Below are 18698 nucleotides of genomic sequence, written 5' to 3' on the forward strand. Positions count from 1 at the left end.
ATGCGGCTGCACTCACCAGCCCAACAAGTTCACTTCACTGATGGACTGAGGTGAGCAAAACAAATGAAATAAAATGAAAGATTATTAATTAAGAAAAATTGACTTGGTCTCTTGCTGTTGCTAAAACAAAGCACAAACTATAGAGCTGCAGCACCAGTACTAATAAGATTAGCTGAACTATACGCTAGTAGTAATTAATTAATATTATTACTTTTATTTATAGCTAATTAACTATTAAGCTAGCTAAAATGAATTTTATAATATTACTGATTTTAGATTAGACACTAGTAGAGGTCTTGAATGTCTACAGTACACTCTACACTAGTATACTAACTATAACTATAGTATATATATATGACTGACAAATATATATATATAATTTTATAATGTATTAAATTATTATATATTCTATTAAATTATTATTTATAAATTCAGTAGAACTGAAGTGAGGATGAAGTACACTGTGAGAAATGGCAGGCTGAGGCTTACCAGTCTCACACAGAACAGAACAATCTCTCTCTGTAACGCTCGGATGCAGCACAGCAGTGTTGCCAAAGCAGTCACAGCGAAAAATGAATGGATCTCTCAGGCAAGCTCTGGTCTTATAAAGGCGCCTTCAGAATTCAAAAAACAGCAGCACAGGCATTGGACGAGACCCTTAGCGTGACGTCACAAGAGTGAGCTGATTGGACAGACGAGGATCAGCTCACTCCTGTTTGAAATTTTGGCGGCTGCGCGGCGAAAAAGAAGACGATCATGAAGAATCGTCGATTCTTCGTGGTTGTGAGTCTTCGTCTTCTCCTACGTTTTGCCGGCACTGTTCCTTCGTAACGAACAAAAAAATGGCCTCTTCGTGCTCGTTTTCATCTTCGCCCGAAGGTGAATGCACAAGTCTAGTTCTTAAGGATCTGGACCAAGCATTTCATACTCTGGAATATACGATTTTTCTCCACCTTTCATGCCATTGGTGATGTAAACTAGAGAATATACCCCAAATTTCCACATTTTCCTATATTCCAATTTTTATATTTTTAAAATATAAAAATTGGGAAACATTTTACCCTGCATACCTCCCCGCGGGCATAGCAGCCATGGAAGTATTTTTTCTTTCAACTGTGGTTTTCCCCAAAAGTATTTTTTTTTTTTTATATTTTTTTTTTTTTAAACAATACACTTTTTACGTGTGATTTAACCCCAAGACTTGCTCTGTTTTATCTCTGCAGGATGCCTGTCTGCACTCATCACTGTACAGGACACCGAGAAGCACGCAATGCTCTTCTCCACGGTCATCCTGAAATGCGATTACAGCACCTCGGCTCAGATACAAGACGTTTTAGTCACTTGGCTTTTCAAGTCCTTCTGCAAAGACCCGATTTTTGACTACTATTCAGCCAGTATGATCTGCTTTTGCAAGCCGTGCAGCGTACACAACAATACGATATGTGAATATTACTGCTGATCTTTAGGGTTGTATCAGAATGAGGCATCTCGGACCCCTTAACGGAACAATCAAAACCCTCAGACCTTTACTGGGGTCTGTGTTGGACACTTTAAGGATGTTCCATGGACCGTCCCAAACTTTGCCACGGAGGCCGGTTTCCTTGTATGGACACTTTGCCCCATAAGTGTACGGCAAGAATTCAGGGTCTCGCCCGGCGCGTAACTAGAAATCACAGGGCCCAGGTGTGAAAATTGCCCAGGGCTCCCCAACTACACAGCTGGCCTGCTCCCCAAACATATACATCCATGCTCGCACACACGCACACATCCATGCTCACACACACACACACAAGTATACATCCACTCTCATGCATACATACATATATATTTTTATATGTATATTCTGTTGTGAAAAATTGTATTCAGTTCTCAGCATAGAGAATGCCTTTTTAAGAAGCAGAAAAATGTTGCTGTTCCGTATTTTAATTAACTCACTTTTTTTTTTTTTGTCTACAAATATGTGTTTCTGGTTAATTGATATTTAACAGAGAAATTCATAGTTGTTTTAGCAGGAATGTTAATTTGCACTGTACTGTTTTCGGAAAACATGGCAAAAGAAATGAATTCTAAAACGTAAAAAATAAAAATAAAAAAAGATTCCCGTAAATGAGTCTTGGGAAAAAAACCAAAATAAATTTACACAATGCTAACGTGTAAACTTGCGCATGTATGTAAGGGATTTAACAACGTACAGGAGTTAAGGTTTACTTCAAAGGATGAAGGATCATGTAAGGATGTTTTACTTTACTGAGGCGGTAGTAGATAAGTGGAACAGCCTCCCAACAGATCAGACCGCAGCTCCCTAGTCACACCTCTATGACAGCCACTAATCCAGAAGCTTTCCAGCCTTTTAACATTTTGGCAGGATGGGGGGGCATATGCCTGGGCAACGGAAATGCTCCTGCGCTACTCGGTCAGACCTAAGGGTTTCTGCGCCGAGTGGCTTTGTCTTATTCTGTATACATGTTAATGGCATACGTTGCGTTATCCTTTTATTTCCAGATTATCAAGCGGGATTACAGCTCGGTCAGGACCCTTCCAACGACTGTAATGATAACCAGCGGACGGTGCGTATCGTCGTACAGAAGCAGGGGCAGAATGAACCGATGCTGGGCATGGATTACCGGCAACGCAAAATCACCATTCAAAACAGTGAGTGCGCACTGTTTGCTAATCACCTAAAAAGTGTCGTTTTGATCCAAAATGGGTCTTTTATGGCAGGTTTCTACAGTTCAGCTCATCTGGTCCGGTATAATTCAATAGGCGAAGAGACTTTGGTGAAAGCTCACTGTTTTTACTATACAGTATACAGGTCGTCCTGTCGCAGATTGGGGTTGGCCCTTCATAATGTATATTGAAGTCAGTGAGCTGAAAAACAACTGACAAGGTTAGTGAATAGACCCAAGCGTTGCTGTCGACCTTGCAGGGCTTTGTCCCTCCTGCCAGGGACTAGAAAGCCATTTGTTTTTTGCTCTGTTATCTGAGCCAAACGCCTTGACCCCTCATTATACTTTCTGTGGGAAACAATGGAATGACTCTTAATCACCCATCCGGACCCTCTGACTAATGAAAGTATATGAAGGAATAGACTTTATCAGTATATGTAATTATATTACATTTTCCGCAGGGTTAACTCATTTAGAAAGTTTTCGTGGCTTTTGCTTAAGCAGTAACTTTAACAGTGTTTATGAAAATAGCCATAAAATAGAATTGCGAATTTAGGTTTGACAACCTTTGCCAATTATACAAATGGGTACAACACCGCCACCTGGTGGTACTGTTAGAGAAGTTCTATTCTTCTTCCCCTGTATCGGTTCTTGTTAAAGCTGTGGCGTTACACACGTTGCCCCTTAGTGGGTGTGTTTATGTTTTTAAAGGTTTTCTGTTACAACCTTAAAAAAAAAAATAATAAAAAAAATTTGTCATTCTGATCAGAGCTTCTGGCCCACTTTAAGCCAATAAACCTGGGTAATTGATCCAAGACTTTTTTGAAAAGAAAATTAATTTAGATTTTATTTTTCTGCACCAAATGTTTTATTGAATCCATTGTGGGGAGGCACTTTGGTTGTTGTTGTTTTTACCCATTTACTTACTTAGTATTATTCTTGGCTTTATTGTTTTACAGTTTTCTTAGTGGAAAAAAAAAAAATCCGAAGAAGGGGGAAAATTCCTTCTTTACTCGTCTTTTCTGCTGCCGTGCTTCGTGTCTTTTTTTTTTTTTTTTTTTTTTCAAATAAAGATTTATTGATTTTTTCATGTGAAAGAAAACAGTAGGTAGGGGAGTAAGGGAATGGGGAAAAGGGAGGGACAGGATGGGAAGGGAGAAACAGCAATCCCGTCGCAGCGGGGTATATTAAATCCGACCATAAACAGTACAGAATAAAGCTCGAAAAGCAAAATATGTTACAGAGCAGTATAATAACGTCGGTGGGCAATACAACACCTCGTACCCGGGATAGTGGCGCATTAGTGCCGCAGAAGGGGCCAGTTGTAACACTGGTAGATTGCCCATGTACGGTGTGAAAGGTATCGCAAATCCCCCGGCAAAAGTGCGCGTACACAGTACCACCAAACGGTCAAATGGGGCCGAAAAAAGGGGGGGGTGGACAGGGAAGACAGAAACACAAGGAGGGTAGGGAAGAAAAACCAGAACAGGGGGCGATAATCAGGAAAAAAGGAGGAAGACAGAAGAGAGAGACTAAGGGAGAGAAAAGGAAGAGAGAAAAAGAAGAAAATAATAATAATAATAAAAAAAAAATAATAATAAAACAAAAATAAAATAAAAAGGGGGGGGGTGAAAACATCCCACACAGCAGATGGGACCACGGCAGCCCGATCAACACCGCAGCCTGCCCCTCAGCGACCAAGAAGACCCCGCACTTCCGTGCTCTCCACATAGGACAGCCAATAGAACCAAATTTTCCCATACTGTTCCTGCCGATCTGCAGACGCCATAGCCAACTCCTCTAATGCCCTAATTTGTTCCACCTTTAAAATCCATTCCCGGAAAGAGGGGGGGAGAGGACTTTTCCAATGCAGCGGGATCAATGATTTTGCAGCATTCAGAAGATGAGGTATGACTGACTTCTTATAACTCGAAACCGAACTAGCAGTGTGGTGCAAAAGGAACGTTTCAGGCAAAAATGGGATTGGGCAATCTGTGAATTTTGGCAGGATCGCATGGATTTGTTCCCAGAATGGCGCTATCCTCGGGCACTCCCACCACAAATGTAAGAAGGTTCCCACAGCGGCCCCGCATCTCCAACACGTATCAGGTAAGTCAGGAAAAATGTTATGGAGAACCACAGGAGTCTGATACCAACACGACAGAAACTTATAGGAAAGTTCCTGAAGTTTCGTGCTACGGGAGCATTTATGGGTGAGAAGAAAAATCCTGTCCCAGTCACGCTGATCAAGAGTAAGTCGTAAAACGCGTTCCCAGTAGCCTTGGAAGCACAATGGAACGACAGAGTGTGCCTGTAATAAGAGCTGATACAGAAGCGAGATCCCATGAGCAGGCAGGGAGGCTCTAGTACAAAGGAGTTCAAAGCTCGTGAGATCTCTGGTCATAACATGTCTCCTTGGGTTTTTAGAAAAGAAACTCGTCAATTGATGGTAATGGAATCTATCGAGAAAAGTAGGGACAGTACCCGCGAGGATCGCTTCCAAAGGCTTTAGCCCAGTGTCAGTCAAAAACCCTGAAATCGGGGCTCTGTCAGTCGGCATCGTTGTCAGAAAAGAACCTGTACCCTGGCCCTGCGGAAAATCCGGGTTATTCCGTACAGGAGTCAGAGGCGAGGGGTACGTCGTTAAGGAGTGCGTCAGATGGAGGGAGTGGAGGTTGTGGAGAGTAGCCGCAACAAATGGGTGCCCGCGGGCAATCGTTCGGGAATGATGCCTAGGCAACCACAAGAGGTGGTGCAGGGGCACCTGCACCATATGCGTTTCAATGGTAACCCAGAGTTTATGGGAGGGTCGGTGGGACCACTCCAAGGCCCTCAGGAGATGACAAGCTTGATAGTAGAGGCGCGGGTTAGGGAGACCACCCCCACCACACAATTTAGGCCTACACAGAGTCGCGAATTGTATGCGGGGTCGCTTCTTTGCCCATAAAAATTTCAGGAACATCGAGCGCACGGAATTAAAGAAAGCCAGAGGGATCATTATCGGGAGCGACTGAAACAGAAACAAAAGCCTGGGCATAACATTCATCTTAAGTGCATTGATGCGGCCGAACCAGGAAAGGTATTGCGGGGTCCAGTTATTCAAATCCCTTTGAATCGTCGTCAAAATAGGTAGGACATTATGACGGTACAGGGTAGAAGGATCCCCAGTAAGCCAAACACCAAGGTACCGCAACCTCTCCCTACACCACCGAAAGGGGAAACTAGACTGCAGGACCGACGCAACACGGTCCGTGAGATTGATATTAAGAATTTCTGATTTAGCAAAATTAATTTTTAAATTCGCCAGTTCGCCATAGATCTGGAACTCCCGAAGAATAACTGGTAACGACAGCTGTGGATTCGTGACCGTAAATAGCAAATCATCTGCATAACCCAAAATTTTATGCGTGGTCCCACCAACGAGGAGACCTCCAATGTCTGTCGGATTGCTTCCATAAAAGGCAAATGAAGAGTAACGGGGAGAGAGGGCAACCCTGCCTGGTCCCGTTCGTGATCGTAAAGGAGTCAGTAAGCACACCGTTAACCCTGATTCTAGCGGATGGACAGGAGTATAAAGATGCAACCCATCTCCGCATATGAGGCCCAAATCCCATATGGTCCAAGACCGCGAACATAAAGGACCAGTCCAATCTGTCGAAGGCTTTTTCGGCATCTGTCGACAGAAGGATGGTACGCGTCCCGGACTGGACCGCGCATTGGATCAAATTCAAGGCTCGAATCGTGCTGTCCCTGGACTCCCGGTGTGGAACAAACCCCGTCTGGTCAGGATGGACCAGTGCAGGGATGTAGCACTTCATTCTAGTGGCCAAAATTTTGGAAAATAACTTTAGATCAGCATTGAGCAGGGAGATGGGGCGAAAGCTACTGCACTGTTCCAAGTCCCTCCCCTGCTTCGGGATCAAAGAAATAGTGGCCATAAGCGTATGTGGGTGGATAGTGCCACCATCTAATATGGAATTAAGAGAAAGCACCAGCTGCGGACCCAGTACCTCTAACATCTTCTTATAGTAAACCAAAGAGAGCCCATCAGGGCCAGGACACTTCCCCAGCTTAGAGTCCTTAATCGCCGCACCTAATTCAGATAAAGTGATGGGGGCTTCCATGGAGGTTGCCTCAACGGCTGACAACTTACGCTTTATATTTCTAGAAAGGTAGTGGTGTAAGGCTGGCGCATGGGACGGTACCTGTTTAGAAAGGTTATACAGATCCGAGTAGTATTTAGTGAAGGCACCCATTATCTCCTGAGGGAGTTGACAAGGAGGACCCGAAGTAGGTTTAATCCGAGGGATATAGAATTGCCTACGATGAGCATGCAGCGCGCGAGCCAAGAACTTGCCGGGCTTATCACTGTGTTCATAATACAGCGCTTTCAGTGTCATAAAGGAACGACGCGCCCGCACAAGAAGAAGAGAGGATAATTCCTTGCGCAATACAATTAAACGCTGAAAGGCGACATCCGACAAACTCTCCTTGTGGGCACATTCCAAGGACGCTATTTCCTGATATAATTTCGCAAGAATAGGCGCATGGGCCCTCTTTTTCTCAGCCCCCACCCTTATTAGATGCCCGCGAACCACACATTTGTGGGCCTCCCAGACCGTCAAGGGGGAAACGTCAGTCGAGGAGTTTTCAGAGAAATAATTAGTTAAAAGGGTTGTCATGTCAGCGAGAACCACGTGTCAGCGAGAAGCGTTTCATTCAGTCGCCATGTCGTAGAGGACGGTCTAGTGAGTGTCGAAGTCAGTGACAACACCAAAGGTGCGAAGAAACTATAATCCCTATCACTAGGGTGCAATGCTCTCCAACAGTCCACTAGCTGGAGATCATGCAATAAAGTTTTAATTTTACGGGAGACATGAGGGGGAGTGCAGGAGTGCCCTACGGAAGTATCCACCCCGGGTTCCAAAGCCACATTAAAATCACCGCCAAGCAATAGGACACCCTCCTGAAAGGTCTGCAGCAAGCGGAGGAACCTAGAAAGATATCGATGTTGTTGTCTATTGGGGAGATAAATATTCGCGAAGGTATACATGAGGCCAGCTATGGTGCCCTTAACAAAGACGTATCTACCATTCTGGTCAGTTAAGCAGGCCTTCTCAAGAAAGGGAGTATGTTTATCAAAGAGAATGGCCGTGCCTTTGGACTTGGTGGCGGCATTGTTGCTAAAAAACCCTATCGGGTAGTCCCTATTCAGTAACCGGGGTGACTGGGAGGCCTTAAAATGGGTTTCCTGGAGAAACACAATGGAGGCTTTATAGTGTCTCAGATCCCTCAACAAATGGGAACGCTTTTCAGGGATATTCAAACCCTTCACATTAAAGGAAATAACAGTGAGGTCCCTGGGTAGGAAGCAAGGCTGCCGCGTCGACACAGACGCCATAGGGAACTAAGAGAGAAAAGAGAAAAAGGAAAGAAATTAAAAAAAAAAATAAAAAAAAAAAAGGGGGGGGAGAAAGGGGAAAAGGGTAGAGGTAGGAGGAAGTGTGGGGGAGAAAAAAGAAGAGAGGGGGAAGAAAACACGTGGAGCGTCTATTGGGTAATGGAACGTGCCACCCCAATATATTAAGGCACTCCCGATGAAGGGGCAAGGGCCAACCGCCCAAGAGGGAGTACGTGGAACCGGAACTCGAGAGGAACCGGTAGGTAAAGAACAATAACTCGGGCGCCGCCACACCCCAGCCCGAAGTAGCATACAGGTCCCGCAAAAACAGAGCACAGGAGAAAACAGAACGACTTCATAAGAACAAAATAAACATAAACATCAGTGACCGATTGCAGTATTTACCATGTTAAAACAAATCAAAGACCAAAGCAATCAGAGATACATAGTAACGATTGAATGACAGAGCGCAATGCGTCGAGTGGAGTAGGAACCAGCAATATGTGTGAGAGCGTCCCCCATAATGCGAGCATCTGCGGGGGGGGGGGAAACAAAAAAAAACCCACAAAAAAAAAAACCCTTGTGCGGAGCTGGGAATATATCGTATAGAAATAGCAGCAACTGCCATTAGCTGCTTAATCAAATGGCCCACTCATCTATTAGGAAGCGCCGCGGGCCGCCAAAAGTCTCGCGAGCAGTAGCTCCTGCTGTGTGCATTATAAGCTGGTAGACTGTGCAGTATTAATGTAGTAATGGAATGTGATGCTATCCTCTGGGAATGTGTATGCGTTTTGTTTGTGCTACCTGGAACAGCGTATAAAGCCGTATGCAGGACAACAGTAGCAGCGGCTCACAGGCACAGTTGGTGCCGCCAACATTGAGGGGACACCTCCAGCGTGAGGAGGACATGGACATGGCAAAAACAAAAAAACAAAAAAACAAACCCCCCCCCCCGGAGAGACGTCCCCCAAGGAGGAAAGTTAACCTGTCAGATAATAGAGACAAATAGCAGTTGTGTGGGTAGAACAGCAGCAGCGTGCCTCCAGATGAGAGGAAGAGGAATAGTGACTACCGCGTGGCTCAGGCCATGAGCGCGGCATTAGACATAGAGCATCAGCAGATGGCCCCTATCCAACATCAGAGCAAACATTACGTGAGAGTACATGTAAAAATGTAAAAGATAAGTGTAATGTGTGAGAAACGGTAAGGGTCATGTATATCCAAAACAAATAAGCAAATGGGAAGAACCCAAACAAGAAAGTCAACGAAATGAACAATCCAAGAGCTAGCAAGTAAGCGTCTTGTGGTGGCTACATGAGACTACTCACTGCCCGGAACAGTCACTATTCTTCCCGCAGAAGTCCACTGCGAACTTCAGCGTCTTGGCGCGAAGTAGTAGGGAGAGGATCCGGTCGTAGTCCCCGAGGTCGAGACGCCTCACGACGGCGGTGACGCGGCAGATGATCCATCGGTCTCCCAGGTAGAGGAAGCTCCGGTAATCCCCAATCAGCGACGTGCAGGTCAGAAAGTCCGAGCGCCTCCAAGAACTCCGGTAGCTCATGATGATATCGGAGAGAGTGAACAATGTTATCGATGCGCACATTGAGACTGAAAGGGTAACCCCAGCTATAACGCAATTCCCGTCGCTGGAGCTCTCTCGTTAACGGTCGCAGTATCCGCCGGGTTTGTAGGGTCAGGTCAGAAACATCGTGGTAGAAAGATATCTCATGGCCGTCGTAGAGCCAGGAGCCTACCTCCCGCGCGCGCTTCATAATGGATTCCTTCAACTGGTAATCCACAAGGTGACATATGATATCCAGTGGAGGGGCCGACAGCGGGCCACGCGGTCGCAGGGCTCTGTGAGCTCTGTCAATGCCAACCACGGCATCACTGGGCCGATTGAGGAGCGAATTAAACAGCGTGGTAAGAATCTGGAACACATCTTCACCCACCTGGGGCCGTGCTTCAGGTAGGCCTCGGACCCTGACGTTATGCCGTCTGCCCCTGTTATCGAGATCTTCAAGCTGGCGTCTGTAATCTGCCAGATACAGAGCGTGTTGTTAAGAGATTTTAGCCACCTGGGTGACATTTCGTGTCAGTCTTGTGGATTCTTGTTCCTGAGCGGTGATCCGCTTCTCCAGGCCCAATAGGTCTGCTCGCAGGGACGCCACCTCCTCCTTCACCGCGTGCTTGAGCTCCGTGATGAGGGTGCTAAAATCCTCCTTCCACGGAGCGTGAGAGAAGAGTCGGTGCACGGACTCCCGACCTGGGAGATCCGCGGAGGTGATATCACCCCTACTCTGCCCGCTACCGTCAGTACCCGACGAGCTGGCCGGTAAAGAGGCCTCAGGGCCTTCAGGGAGTTGCGAGGTAAGGTCTCTCGGCGTCTGAAAAAAGTCTCGTAGCGACGCAGATGTAGACTTTCCCTTGCCTCTAGGAGTCTCTGAGTCGTCTGGTAGCTTTTTATTTCTGCCCATGGTGCAGGATGGCTAAAGATTGCTAATAAGGCCGGGTTTGTGGCAGAGCACCTCACTCAGGCGTCCATCTTCCTAGACGGCCGACCACGCCCCCTGCTTCGTGTCTTTTGACCTTCTGTCTTCTTTCTTGGTCCGTTTCTTCACGCACCCCCCCCGACCCGATTTGAGGAATGAGGAGGGGCCTTAGGGTGGGGTGTGTCGTGGCGCCGCCCTCTTGCTGAAATACTGCAGGAATCCAGAATAATGCAGGCGGAGTTGCAGAGAAGCATTTGCAACAATATAAACAATTCTGTTTAGAACACTCGGTGATCTGACAGCCCCGTTCATAAAGTCTTGCAGAATCGCGTTGGAATCCATTCTGTAATCTGACCTCGTATTTTTTATTTGATTTCCCAGAGGCAGACCTGGTAATCAGTGAGGTGATGTGGTGGGACCATGACGTGTATTTCTGCAGCCTGCAAGCCCGAGGTGACACGTCGGGCGACATGGACAAAGAAGTCAAGATGATTGTGCTCCGTAAGTGCGATAAATAAAAATAGTGCAAGTGCTTTATCGATCTGTGTTTTATCTTCCACTTCATTATTATTATTATTATTATTATTATCGTGAAACTTTGAAGTCCAGATTTGTGAAATCTGCAAGAAAAAAAGTAAAAAAAAAAAAAAAAGGTCCTGACAGCATAATCCAAAAGATGGGTTCTTAGTTGTTTCCATGGTGATGGCCAGGTGGAGGGCGAGTAGTGTGTGTTTTGGGGAGTGTAGGGATCCGAATTCCTTGCAGGAACTGAATATGCTTGAATTGTCTGAAAAAGGGCAGTTTAAGCAGATTTTTTCTTTATTTTTCTTTGAGGAGTGGACTCTAGGAGGAGAGAAAAGGTCATTTCAGAACACTTTCCCTTTTTCACTAAACATAGTTTGTTTTAAAGGTTAGAATAAGTTATACGTTCGAATAAGGAAGACCTTCAAGCAAATGCATATAATGGCAAAAGAAAGAAATATACAGTAACCGAGCCCTATGATTTTTTTTTACTATACTCTAAATGCTGTTTAGGTGATGGGGGTCTAGAGTGAAATTATATTGTAAATAACCTAATGAACAGACTGTAGGAATGAACTACAAAGGGTTAAGTTGTGGTATGATGTGTCTGGGGTAATAGCGGAATGAGGCTTTGTACCAGAAAGTTAAAGATGACAAAAATGAGGGAGAGTCTTTTTTGGGGGATCGCTGTGCTTGACCTTGGCACCTCCATCTTGTAGGCATTTTTTTTTAATAAGATTTTGTACTTTTTCTGCGGTTTTGAAGACTAGATGTTACATTGTGATGGTTAACCCTTCTTGTGCCAGATAATTCACACTACAGATTCTAAGCATTGCTATAAAACGCTTCTTCCCTTCAACTTCTGCTTCCGAATAGAGATTTCTGTGATTTTGGTTTAATTATCTCGCAAAGTAATATGTAATAAGTGTGGGGTAGGTGGCTTTCCGGCTGTAACCCATAATCCTCAGACAGCATATTGCTCTGTCCTGGCTGGCGGAGGGTAATAAAAGTAGTTTTACTTCTGGCCAAGAGCTGCTGTCAGCCATACTGTTGAAGAACTTATTGAATTAAATAATGAAATCTCTAAAATAATAATTTTATGGCACCTTGTAAAGGAAACCAATATTGTGAACCAGACCGGACACTAAATGGTCGAGCCGGTTGGCGTTACTGACACGAGGGCCACCGCTATTTTCTACGCAAGCCTAGCCAGATCTTTAATAAACAGATACACACCGAGCTATCATACATGGAGAAACATTGTTGCGTTTGCCCACAGATTGGCTGACGGTCCTGTTCATCGTTATGGGAGGGCTGCTGCTTATACTGCTCCTCAGTATATGTTGGTGCCAGTGTTGTCCTCAGTGCTGCTGCTGCTATGTCCAGTGCCCATGCTGCCCAACCAGGTGCTGCTGCCCAGAAAAAGGTAAGCAAGAGTTTCCGTGGGCTTATGAGCCAATACAAATGCGGTTTGACAAAAACCATGTTTGCCGCACAAGTTTGGGTTATTTTTTTGTATAAATGACCTTCTTAACTTCCCTGTGCACATTATTTTGATGGGTCTGCTTAAAAACTTGGAGCATCATAAAGATGGTGTTAACACATTATATTATTCGTTCCAGCCATTGCCCGGCACCGGTACATGAAGCAAGCGGAGGCTCTATTTCCTTGGGTTGTGGATCAGCCGATGTACGCAGGAGCGGCAAACTCCAAAAGTTCTTCTTATCACCTCAACCCGTTGCTTCAGCAAGGTGTGATCAGATGTTTAATAATGGAGTTATTTTGTTCAGTAGCCCTATGACATAAAATTTTATAATTTTCTTCTGGTTTTTTTTCTTTAGATATTTCATTGCAGAACAGCTTGCCGGTGATGAGGCAAGCAAGTTACCCCCCGTCCACTAACAGAGTCCTCGATTTCTTGGAGACAGAAATAAAAAACCTTAACACAGTACAGCCTGCTGGTAGCCATTATGGCGGTGGACATCAGCAAAGTGTGCTGTCATCGCTAGGGGACATTGGAGTGCGGAACGTAGAACGTAGGGTCATCCAACTTCCTCCAATAGAACACATTATTGGTTCCCAAAGAGCCAGTAACTCCCCCCAACAACGGAGGAATATGAACTCGTGGGATCCACTGGAAGGCGATAGAGACAGACGGAGGAACAGATCTCTGGAAGACAGCTATTCCACGGAGATTGATTGGAGAGAGCAAGACAGACATCGCAATGATAGGGCTCATGGATACAGGAGGGAGACTCCGAGCGGTGGCCGTACAAGAAGGGATCCATCTCCTTACCGTCGGCACGATCGTGATTATCATAGTGATGATTCCATTTATGACGACCGCCGTGGTCGGTCCAACGTCTCTTCGGCGAGAACGCAGAACCCCAATAGAAGGACTTCTCCAGAGAGAGGAGAGCAGAGGTCAGGAAGGAGCCCGGACCGCCATTCAAGACAACAACAACAACGCAGAAGGAGCCTTTCTCCACCCCATCGACGAGGCTCATGGAGCTCAGAAGATGAACGAGAGCATCCCCGAGGTCGAAGGGAAAGACGAGATTATGAATGGCCAGAGAAGCCACCCAGCTACAAGTCTATTGATGTCACCGTAGGAAAGAGTTCAGCTCATCGGCCAGGAACTGGGAGACAGTCTGTGAGTTTAGTGGCCTAACATACTCCAGTTATAGTTTTTTTGAGGGGTGAAAATATTATTCTGTGCATATGCCCCTCCCCCTTCCATGAAAGGTCACAGAAGGGTTAATTCCTAATCCCAACTGGTAGGAGAGAATGCATGTGCAGGAATTATGGCAGAAAGTAAACCATTCATCCATTAACCATGAAAAAAGGGATAAGTGATGGTAGCAGTAATAGGGGGTGTGTAATCTAAGATAGGGAAGGTGGGGATGGGGAATAAAAAGCACTACTAACCAATGTTTTTTTGTCAGTCTCCTCTATTGAGAATATTAACAATTTTATTGGCATATGGAACCATTCTTAAAAACGTGCCTGTTCTTAACAGTTCTTCTTCTCTTTATCCAGGATCGGGCTAGTTCCAGGAGCGGAAGGAGTATGGTCATTTAACAAGAAATAAAAGCGCATGATGTGGACACCAGCTGGCCACAACCCATTACTAGAGTGGACTGCAATGATAGGAGTTGGGGGTCCACAGCAGCTGGAGGTTAATTGAGCGATGGTTTTACCCTTCTGGAGCTGTCGGTTATCTTAGCACAAAATTACTCATGTTTGTGTTCAGACGGGGTAAAGCTGGTATCTGGGCTGTCACGAAAACGCATCCACAAATCAAATTTTAGTAAAATCGTCAATACTGTCGTTTTTGGGGAGGGCTTAACAGAACAGTCCTTTTTTCCTGATCTGAGAGATCATCCAACAAGCAAACATTATCGCCATATTTGTTTTTTGTGTGTGTGAAAGGCTCTGAAGAGCTAATGAAATAGTCTGCCTAGGATAATATTGGTGTGGATGCTGCAATTCTGAACCCAGCCACTAGGGGGAATACTTTGCGTGCAAATGAATCAGAGATCCAACAGTGCAGCTCGTGAGTCGATAGGTGACGGCCTTCAAGAGAGCAACCAGCGGACTTTGTCACCACGTTTAGATCAAACACACGGATCAATAAAGCAAACACGAACTACATATGTGTTAGTTTACTCAAGTCGTGTCACGCGTGTGACAGTCGTACCAGGATCCTAATACCTTCTCTATGATCATTTTTGGGGGTTATTGCCGAAGGATATTTTAATTGCTTTGTTTTAAAACTCGTTATCATATAGACCTCACTCCCTGTCCCAGTCAATCGCTTGTTTTAAATGTTAATTTTAAATTGATATTGTCTTAAGAAATGAACATTGTTAAATCTGCTACTGTTGTAGAATTGTATAGTTTGTTTTTTTTTGCTTTAAATTGCCTTTTTTTTTTAATCACAGATTTATTTTAAAACTGTTGAGTTTTTTTTTCTGTAAATATTTGGCATAATTAGACTAGTTTTTGTCATTTTTGTACGGGTCATGTAAATAATTGAAATGTGGTGGATAATGCCATATTCTTCCCCCTTTTGGCCTAGGCATTACACGGCTAGTAGAGGGTCGGCATCAAAATAAAACAAAATAAAACTGAGTGTTCTTTTAAGAGGTTATTTCTGAATGAAACTGTGATTCTTACTCATTACCACAACCACAACATTCTACCGAGACACTCGCCACCAAAGTTCTGACTTCAGAGCGCCATCTAGTGGCAACTTTACAAATCTACTGAAAGGGAAACCCAGTCTGTGAGGTTTAATGACTAGCGGCTAAAATTTTATTTGTTGAGCTTGCTCTTTTCTTTACGTTTCAGGCTACGAGGATTATTTCCCTCATTGTGGACTAAGTGGCAATGAGACCCTTGGCGACTTTAAAACTTAATGAAACTTTCCACTCCACCAAAAGGCTTTTACTCGCATGTATAAGAGCAGGGTTATACTGATCAATTTTGTGAGCTTTTAACCCCTTAGGTTAGATCAAGCTTTCAGTGATCTGTAGTCTTCACTCTTCCTGTTTAACACACTCTGCATATACATAAAATGGGAAAAAAGATCATAATGCATACAAATATGGCGTTTTATTCCACAATATAAAGGAAAGGAGGCTCACGATGTTCGCACAGAGACTCACTTGAAGCATATAGGATATAGCAGTGTTAATAACTGGAACACCTTGAAGTTTCCAGCTCATCTCAGCATTTCAGGAATACTGGGGTTACAACGCGTTTCGCCCTCCTGGAGATTCTTCTGGTGATGCATTAATGAACTTCCCCTCCTCATTTATATGATGATGATTTTTTTTTTATTCATAAAATTGCTACATTTGCTATGTGGCTAATTTACATGGTACATATCCGCTGTCTGATAATTACACTTAATCATCCGATCGATATATATGTCCATTATCTTGTATTTGTCCAGAAAAACACACACAAAACTCTAAATTTATCAGTTTGTCAATTTCAATCTTGTCATTAAGCGCTGCTTAAATTGTTGGAGCTATATAAATAAAAGATAATAATATTTTTTTTACGAATCATATAGATTTTAACCCAAAAAATTACATTTATATACAGATAGGATATCATCATGTTCTTTTAACAAGCTGTTCTAAAGAAATTACTGCATATGAATTATATAGCAGGTTACAGCGTAGTTCCTGTAGCAACAATATGGTGATATCAGCAGCATATTATGGATTTAACAAGAAAAGTATTTGCTCGATTATAAGAAAAGGTCTTTTCAGAATAGAAATCATCTGGACGAAATGACAGTCTTATATTTGAGGTCATCTTTTATTCAGATTTCAGATCCGCAGCATAGCCAACTAAGCCTAGAGGCTTGCCACTCACCCTCACTCTCTCAGTGTATCCCTACATTCTCCGCCGACGGTTTCCCCGTCTCCTTTTCTGCTTCTTCTCAGCATCAGCTGCTTTATCCAGGTACTCCCCCATCGGAAGATGTCCCCATAGAGTGCGCTATGGCTCCAAATGGCACAGAGTTGCGCAGAACAGACACATTTCTTTCTCTGTGAATCCGTCCGCGAGCTTTAAGTAGTTTTTAAGTGTCTTTGTTACGGATTGGTAGGTTGAGGAAAGTGGAAGAAGTGTCACATTATTGCGGCTTTTAGGGCTGTAGAACCCTGTGATACCCTCACACCCAGCAAACATTGGGCGCTTCTAGAAAGAACGGGTATCAAGGGAAGAAAAAGGGACCCAAAGAGGGGTTGGTTCTTCTAAACAGAGACACTTGGGAGGTACATTCTAGATGTAAAGAGTGCAGTTTCATCTTTTAGACATGCCCAGTTTACTAAAATGTGACAAGGTTTGGGTATAAGGATGACCAGTTAAAGTAATATTTCTCTCTAAATTTTCCCCATTGATTTCAGAATTTCTCACATAAAATAAAGCCCCCTAGGACCTTTGTTCATTTGATTTGGCTCCGATATGGGATTATGACCCTTCTGGACAGCAGATTATTGCCCAACGTGAAATTTGATCTGTGGACATCATATAAAAAGTTTCAATGTGCAACATCAACCATTATTTCAGGCAAGTGATCCGGTTAATTGGGGATTTGGCTTGGACATTAAAACATTTGTACGAATATTAAAGGGTAAGTGGACATTTCTTAAATATATGAAAACCTGGGAATCGGTTCTATAAACCAAATGGATTTTCTATTATTCTCTACTGTAATATTCCAAATGCTAATTAATTATTCCTTGAAGGGGCCATTAAGTCTTTTATCTGTATTTTTTTTTTTCTATAGGCAATTTGATACAACATGCGCTTAATGTTCATCACAGGCACCTTTCTACTGCTTCTGATCTCACCAGGGAAGTATTATTAATATATACTGAGTAATAATTGACTGTCTAGCCCCCTCTAACTCTTACATTTCTGAGGTTCTAGACTGGGATCCATGACAGGCAGCATGTGCACTGCAGGAAGGTTACTGGGTACTCCTGTGATACACACTATATATATATATATATATCACCTTAATTGAAGGTTTTTGAGGGCAGACATTAGTTTTTGCAAGACTTGCATAATTTACTCCTTCCCTTTAAAATATTCCCTATGACTGATTTCTACAGTGTCGACCACCAGAGACTCCAACGCACAGTTAAGGTGTGCACTTGCATTTAGCGGCCGTGTGGTACAATGATGACCCTGGACAATAACCCATAAGTGCCAAGTCCTGCCATTCATAACAGTCTGTATTTTCCACATTTTGTTTCTGTATTTTCTTTAGAAGCCGGGGCCAAAGCGGTACCGAAAAGACACGTACGTCGCGATTGGCTGATCTTACCGGACACCGTCACGTTTTGGATCTATGAGTCGGTGAACAAGGTTTCCCCATCTACGGGGAAGTTCCTTATGGATATATTTGAAACACCCCTGGTGCAGAACACAAGGTATTTCTACAGTTGGGTTTGGCGAAGAACTCGAGACCATGAAAAGAATAAATTTTAAGTGTGAATTTTTAGCATGACTACTAAACAAACATACACACTCGTGGTTACACGTTAAACAGTGCAAACATGCGATGAAAACCCACGTTATATGTAGCGCCATGCCCATTATGCATTATTTTTATTATTAAGTTACATTTTCCTTTTGTTAAGATGTTGGTTTAATTCCATGTAAGGCGAGTGAATGAGTCTTCCTGTGTTTGATCCCTTACAGAAGTTTACTGATCAAGCAGACATCCCAACTGAGTTTGAAAGCTGAAGACCTTTATAATAAGATCGTTGAATTGTGGCAGAAGAAAGAAAAAAGTGAAAACTGAATGAAAATGACACTATATATATATATATATATATATGAATAAAATAATAATAAATATATATATATATCCAGCTTCTCCTCTATAATAGAGTCTGGCGGCGTGGAATGGGGTGTGTGCGCGTGCGTATTGAATGCGAATGCGAATGGCGGGTTGCGTACCTCGTATGCTTCGTGTCCTGTTGAAGAAACCTTTGTTTCGGTCCAACGTTAAACCCTTTTTGTGGAATTCTTCCCGGAAGTGCTTCTTTCACTGGCATCCTGGCTTCTTATTTCGGGCTGATGGTG

The 18698-nt window shown here is 43.7% G+C and overlaps 1 protein-coding gene across 1 annotated transcript; it reads left to right on the top strand.

Annotated features, from left to right (window-relative positions):
• The first annotated feature begins 842 nt into the window (after window positions 1-842).
• On the top strand, window positions 843-14162 carry LOC149281426 (immunoglobulin-like domain-containing receptor 1). Its single transcript, XM_089499286.1, has 8 exons — window positions 843-879; window positions 1200-1394; window positions 2503-2652; window positions 10941-11060; window positions 12361-12507; window positions 12704-12832; window positions 12923-13734; window positions 14121-14162. The coding sequence occupies exons 1-8, from the start codon at window positions 843-845 to the stop codon at window positions 14160-14162; spliced, it is 1632 nt and encodes a 543-aa protein (XP_089355412.1).
• The last annotated feature ends 4536 nt before the right edge of the window (window positions 14163-18698 follow it).

Source organism: Sceloporus occidentalis, unplaced genomic scaffold (genome assembly GCF_023333645.1).
Source record: "Sceloporus occidentalis isolate IW3139 unplaced genomic scaffold, rSceOcc1.0.p SCAF_132, whole genome shotgun sequence".
Taxonomy (NCBI): Eukaryota; Metazoa; Chordata; class Lepidosauria; order Squamata; family Phrynosomatidae; genus Sceloporus; species Sceloporus occidentalis.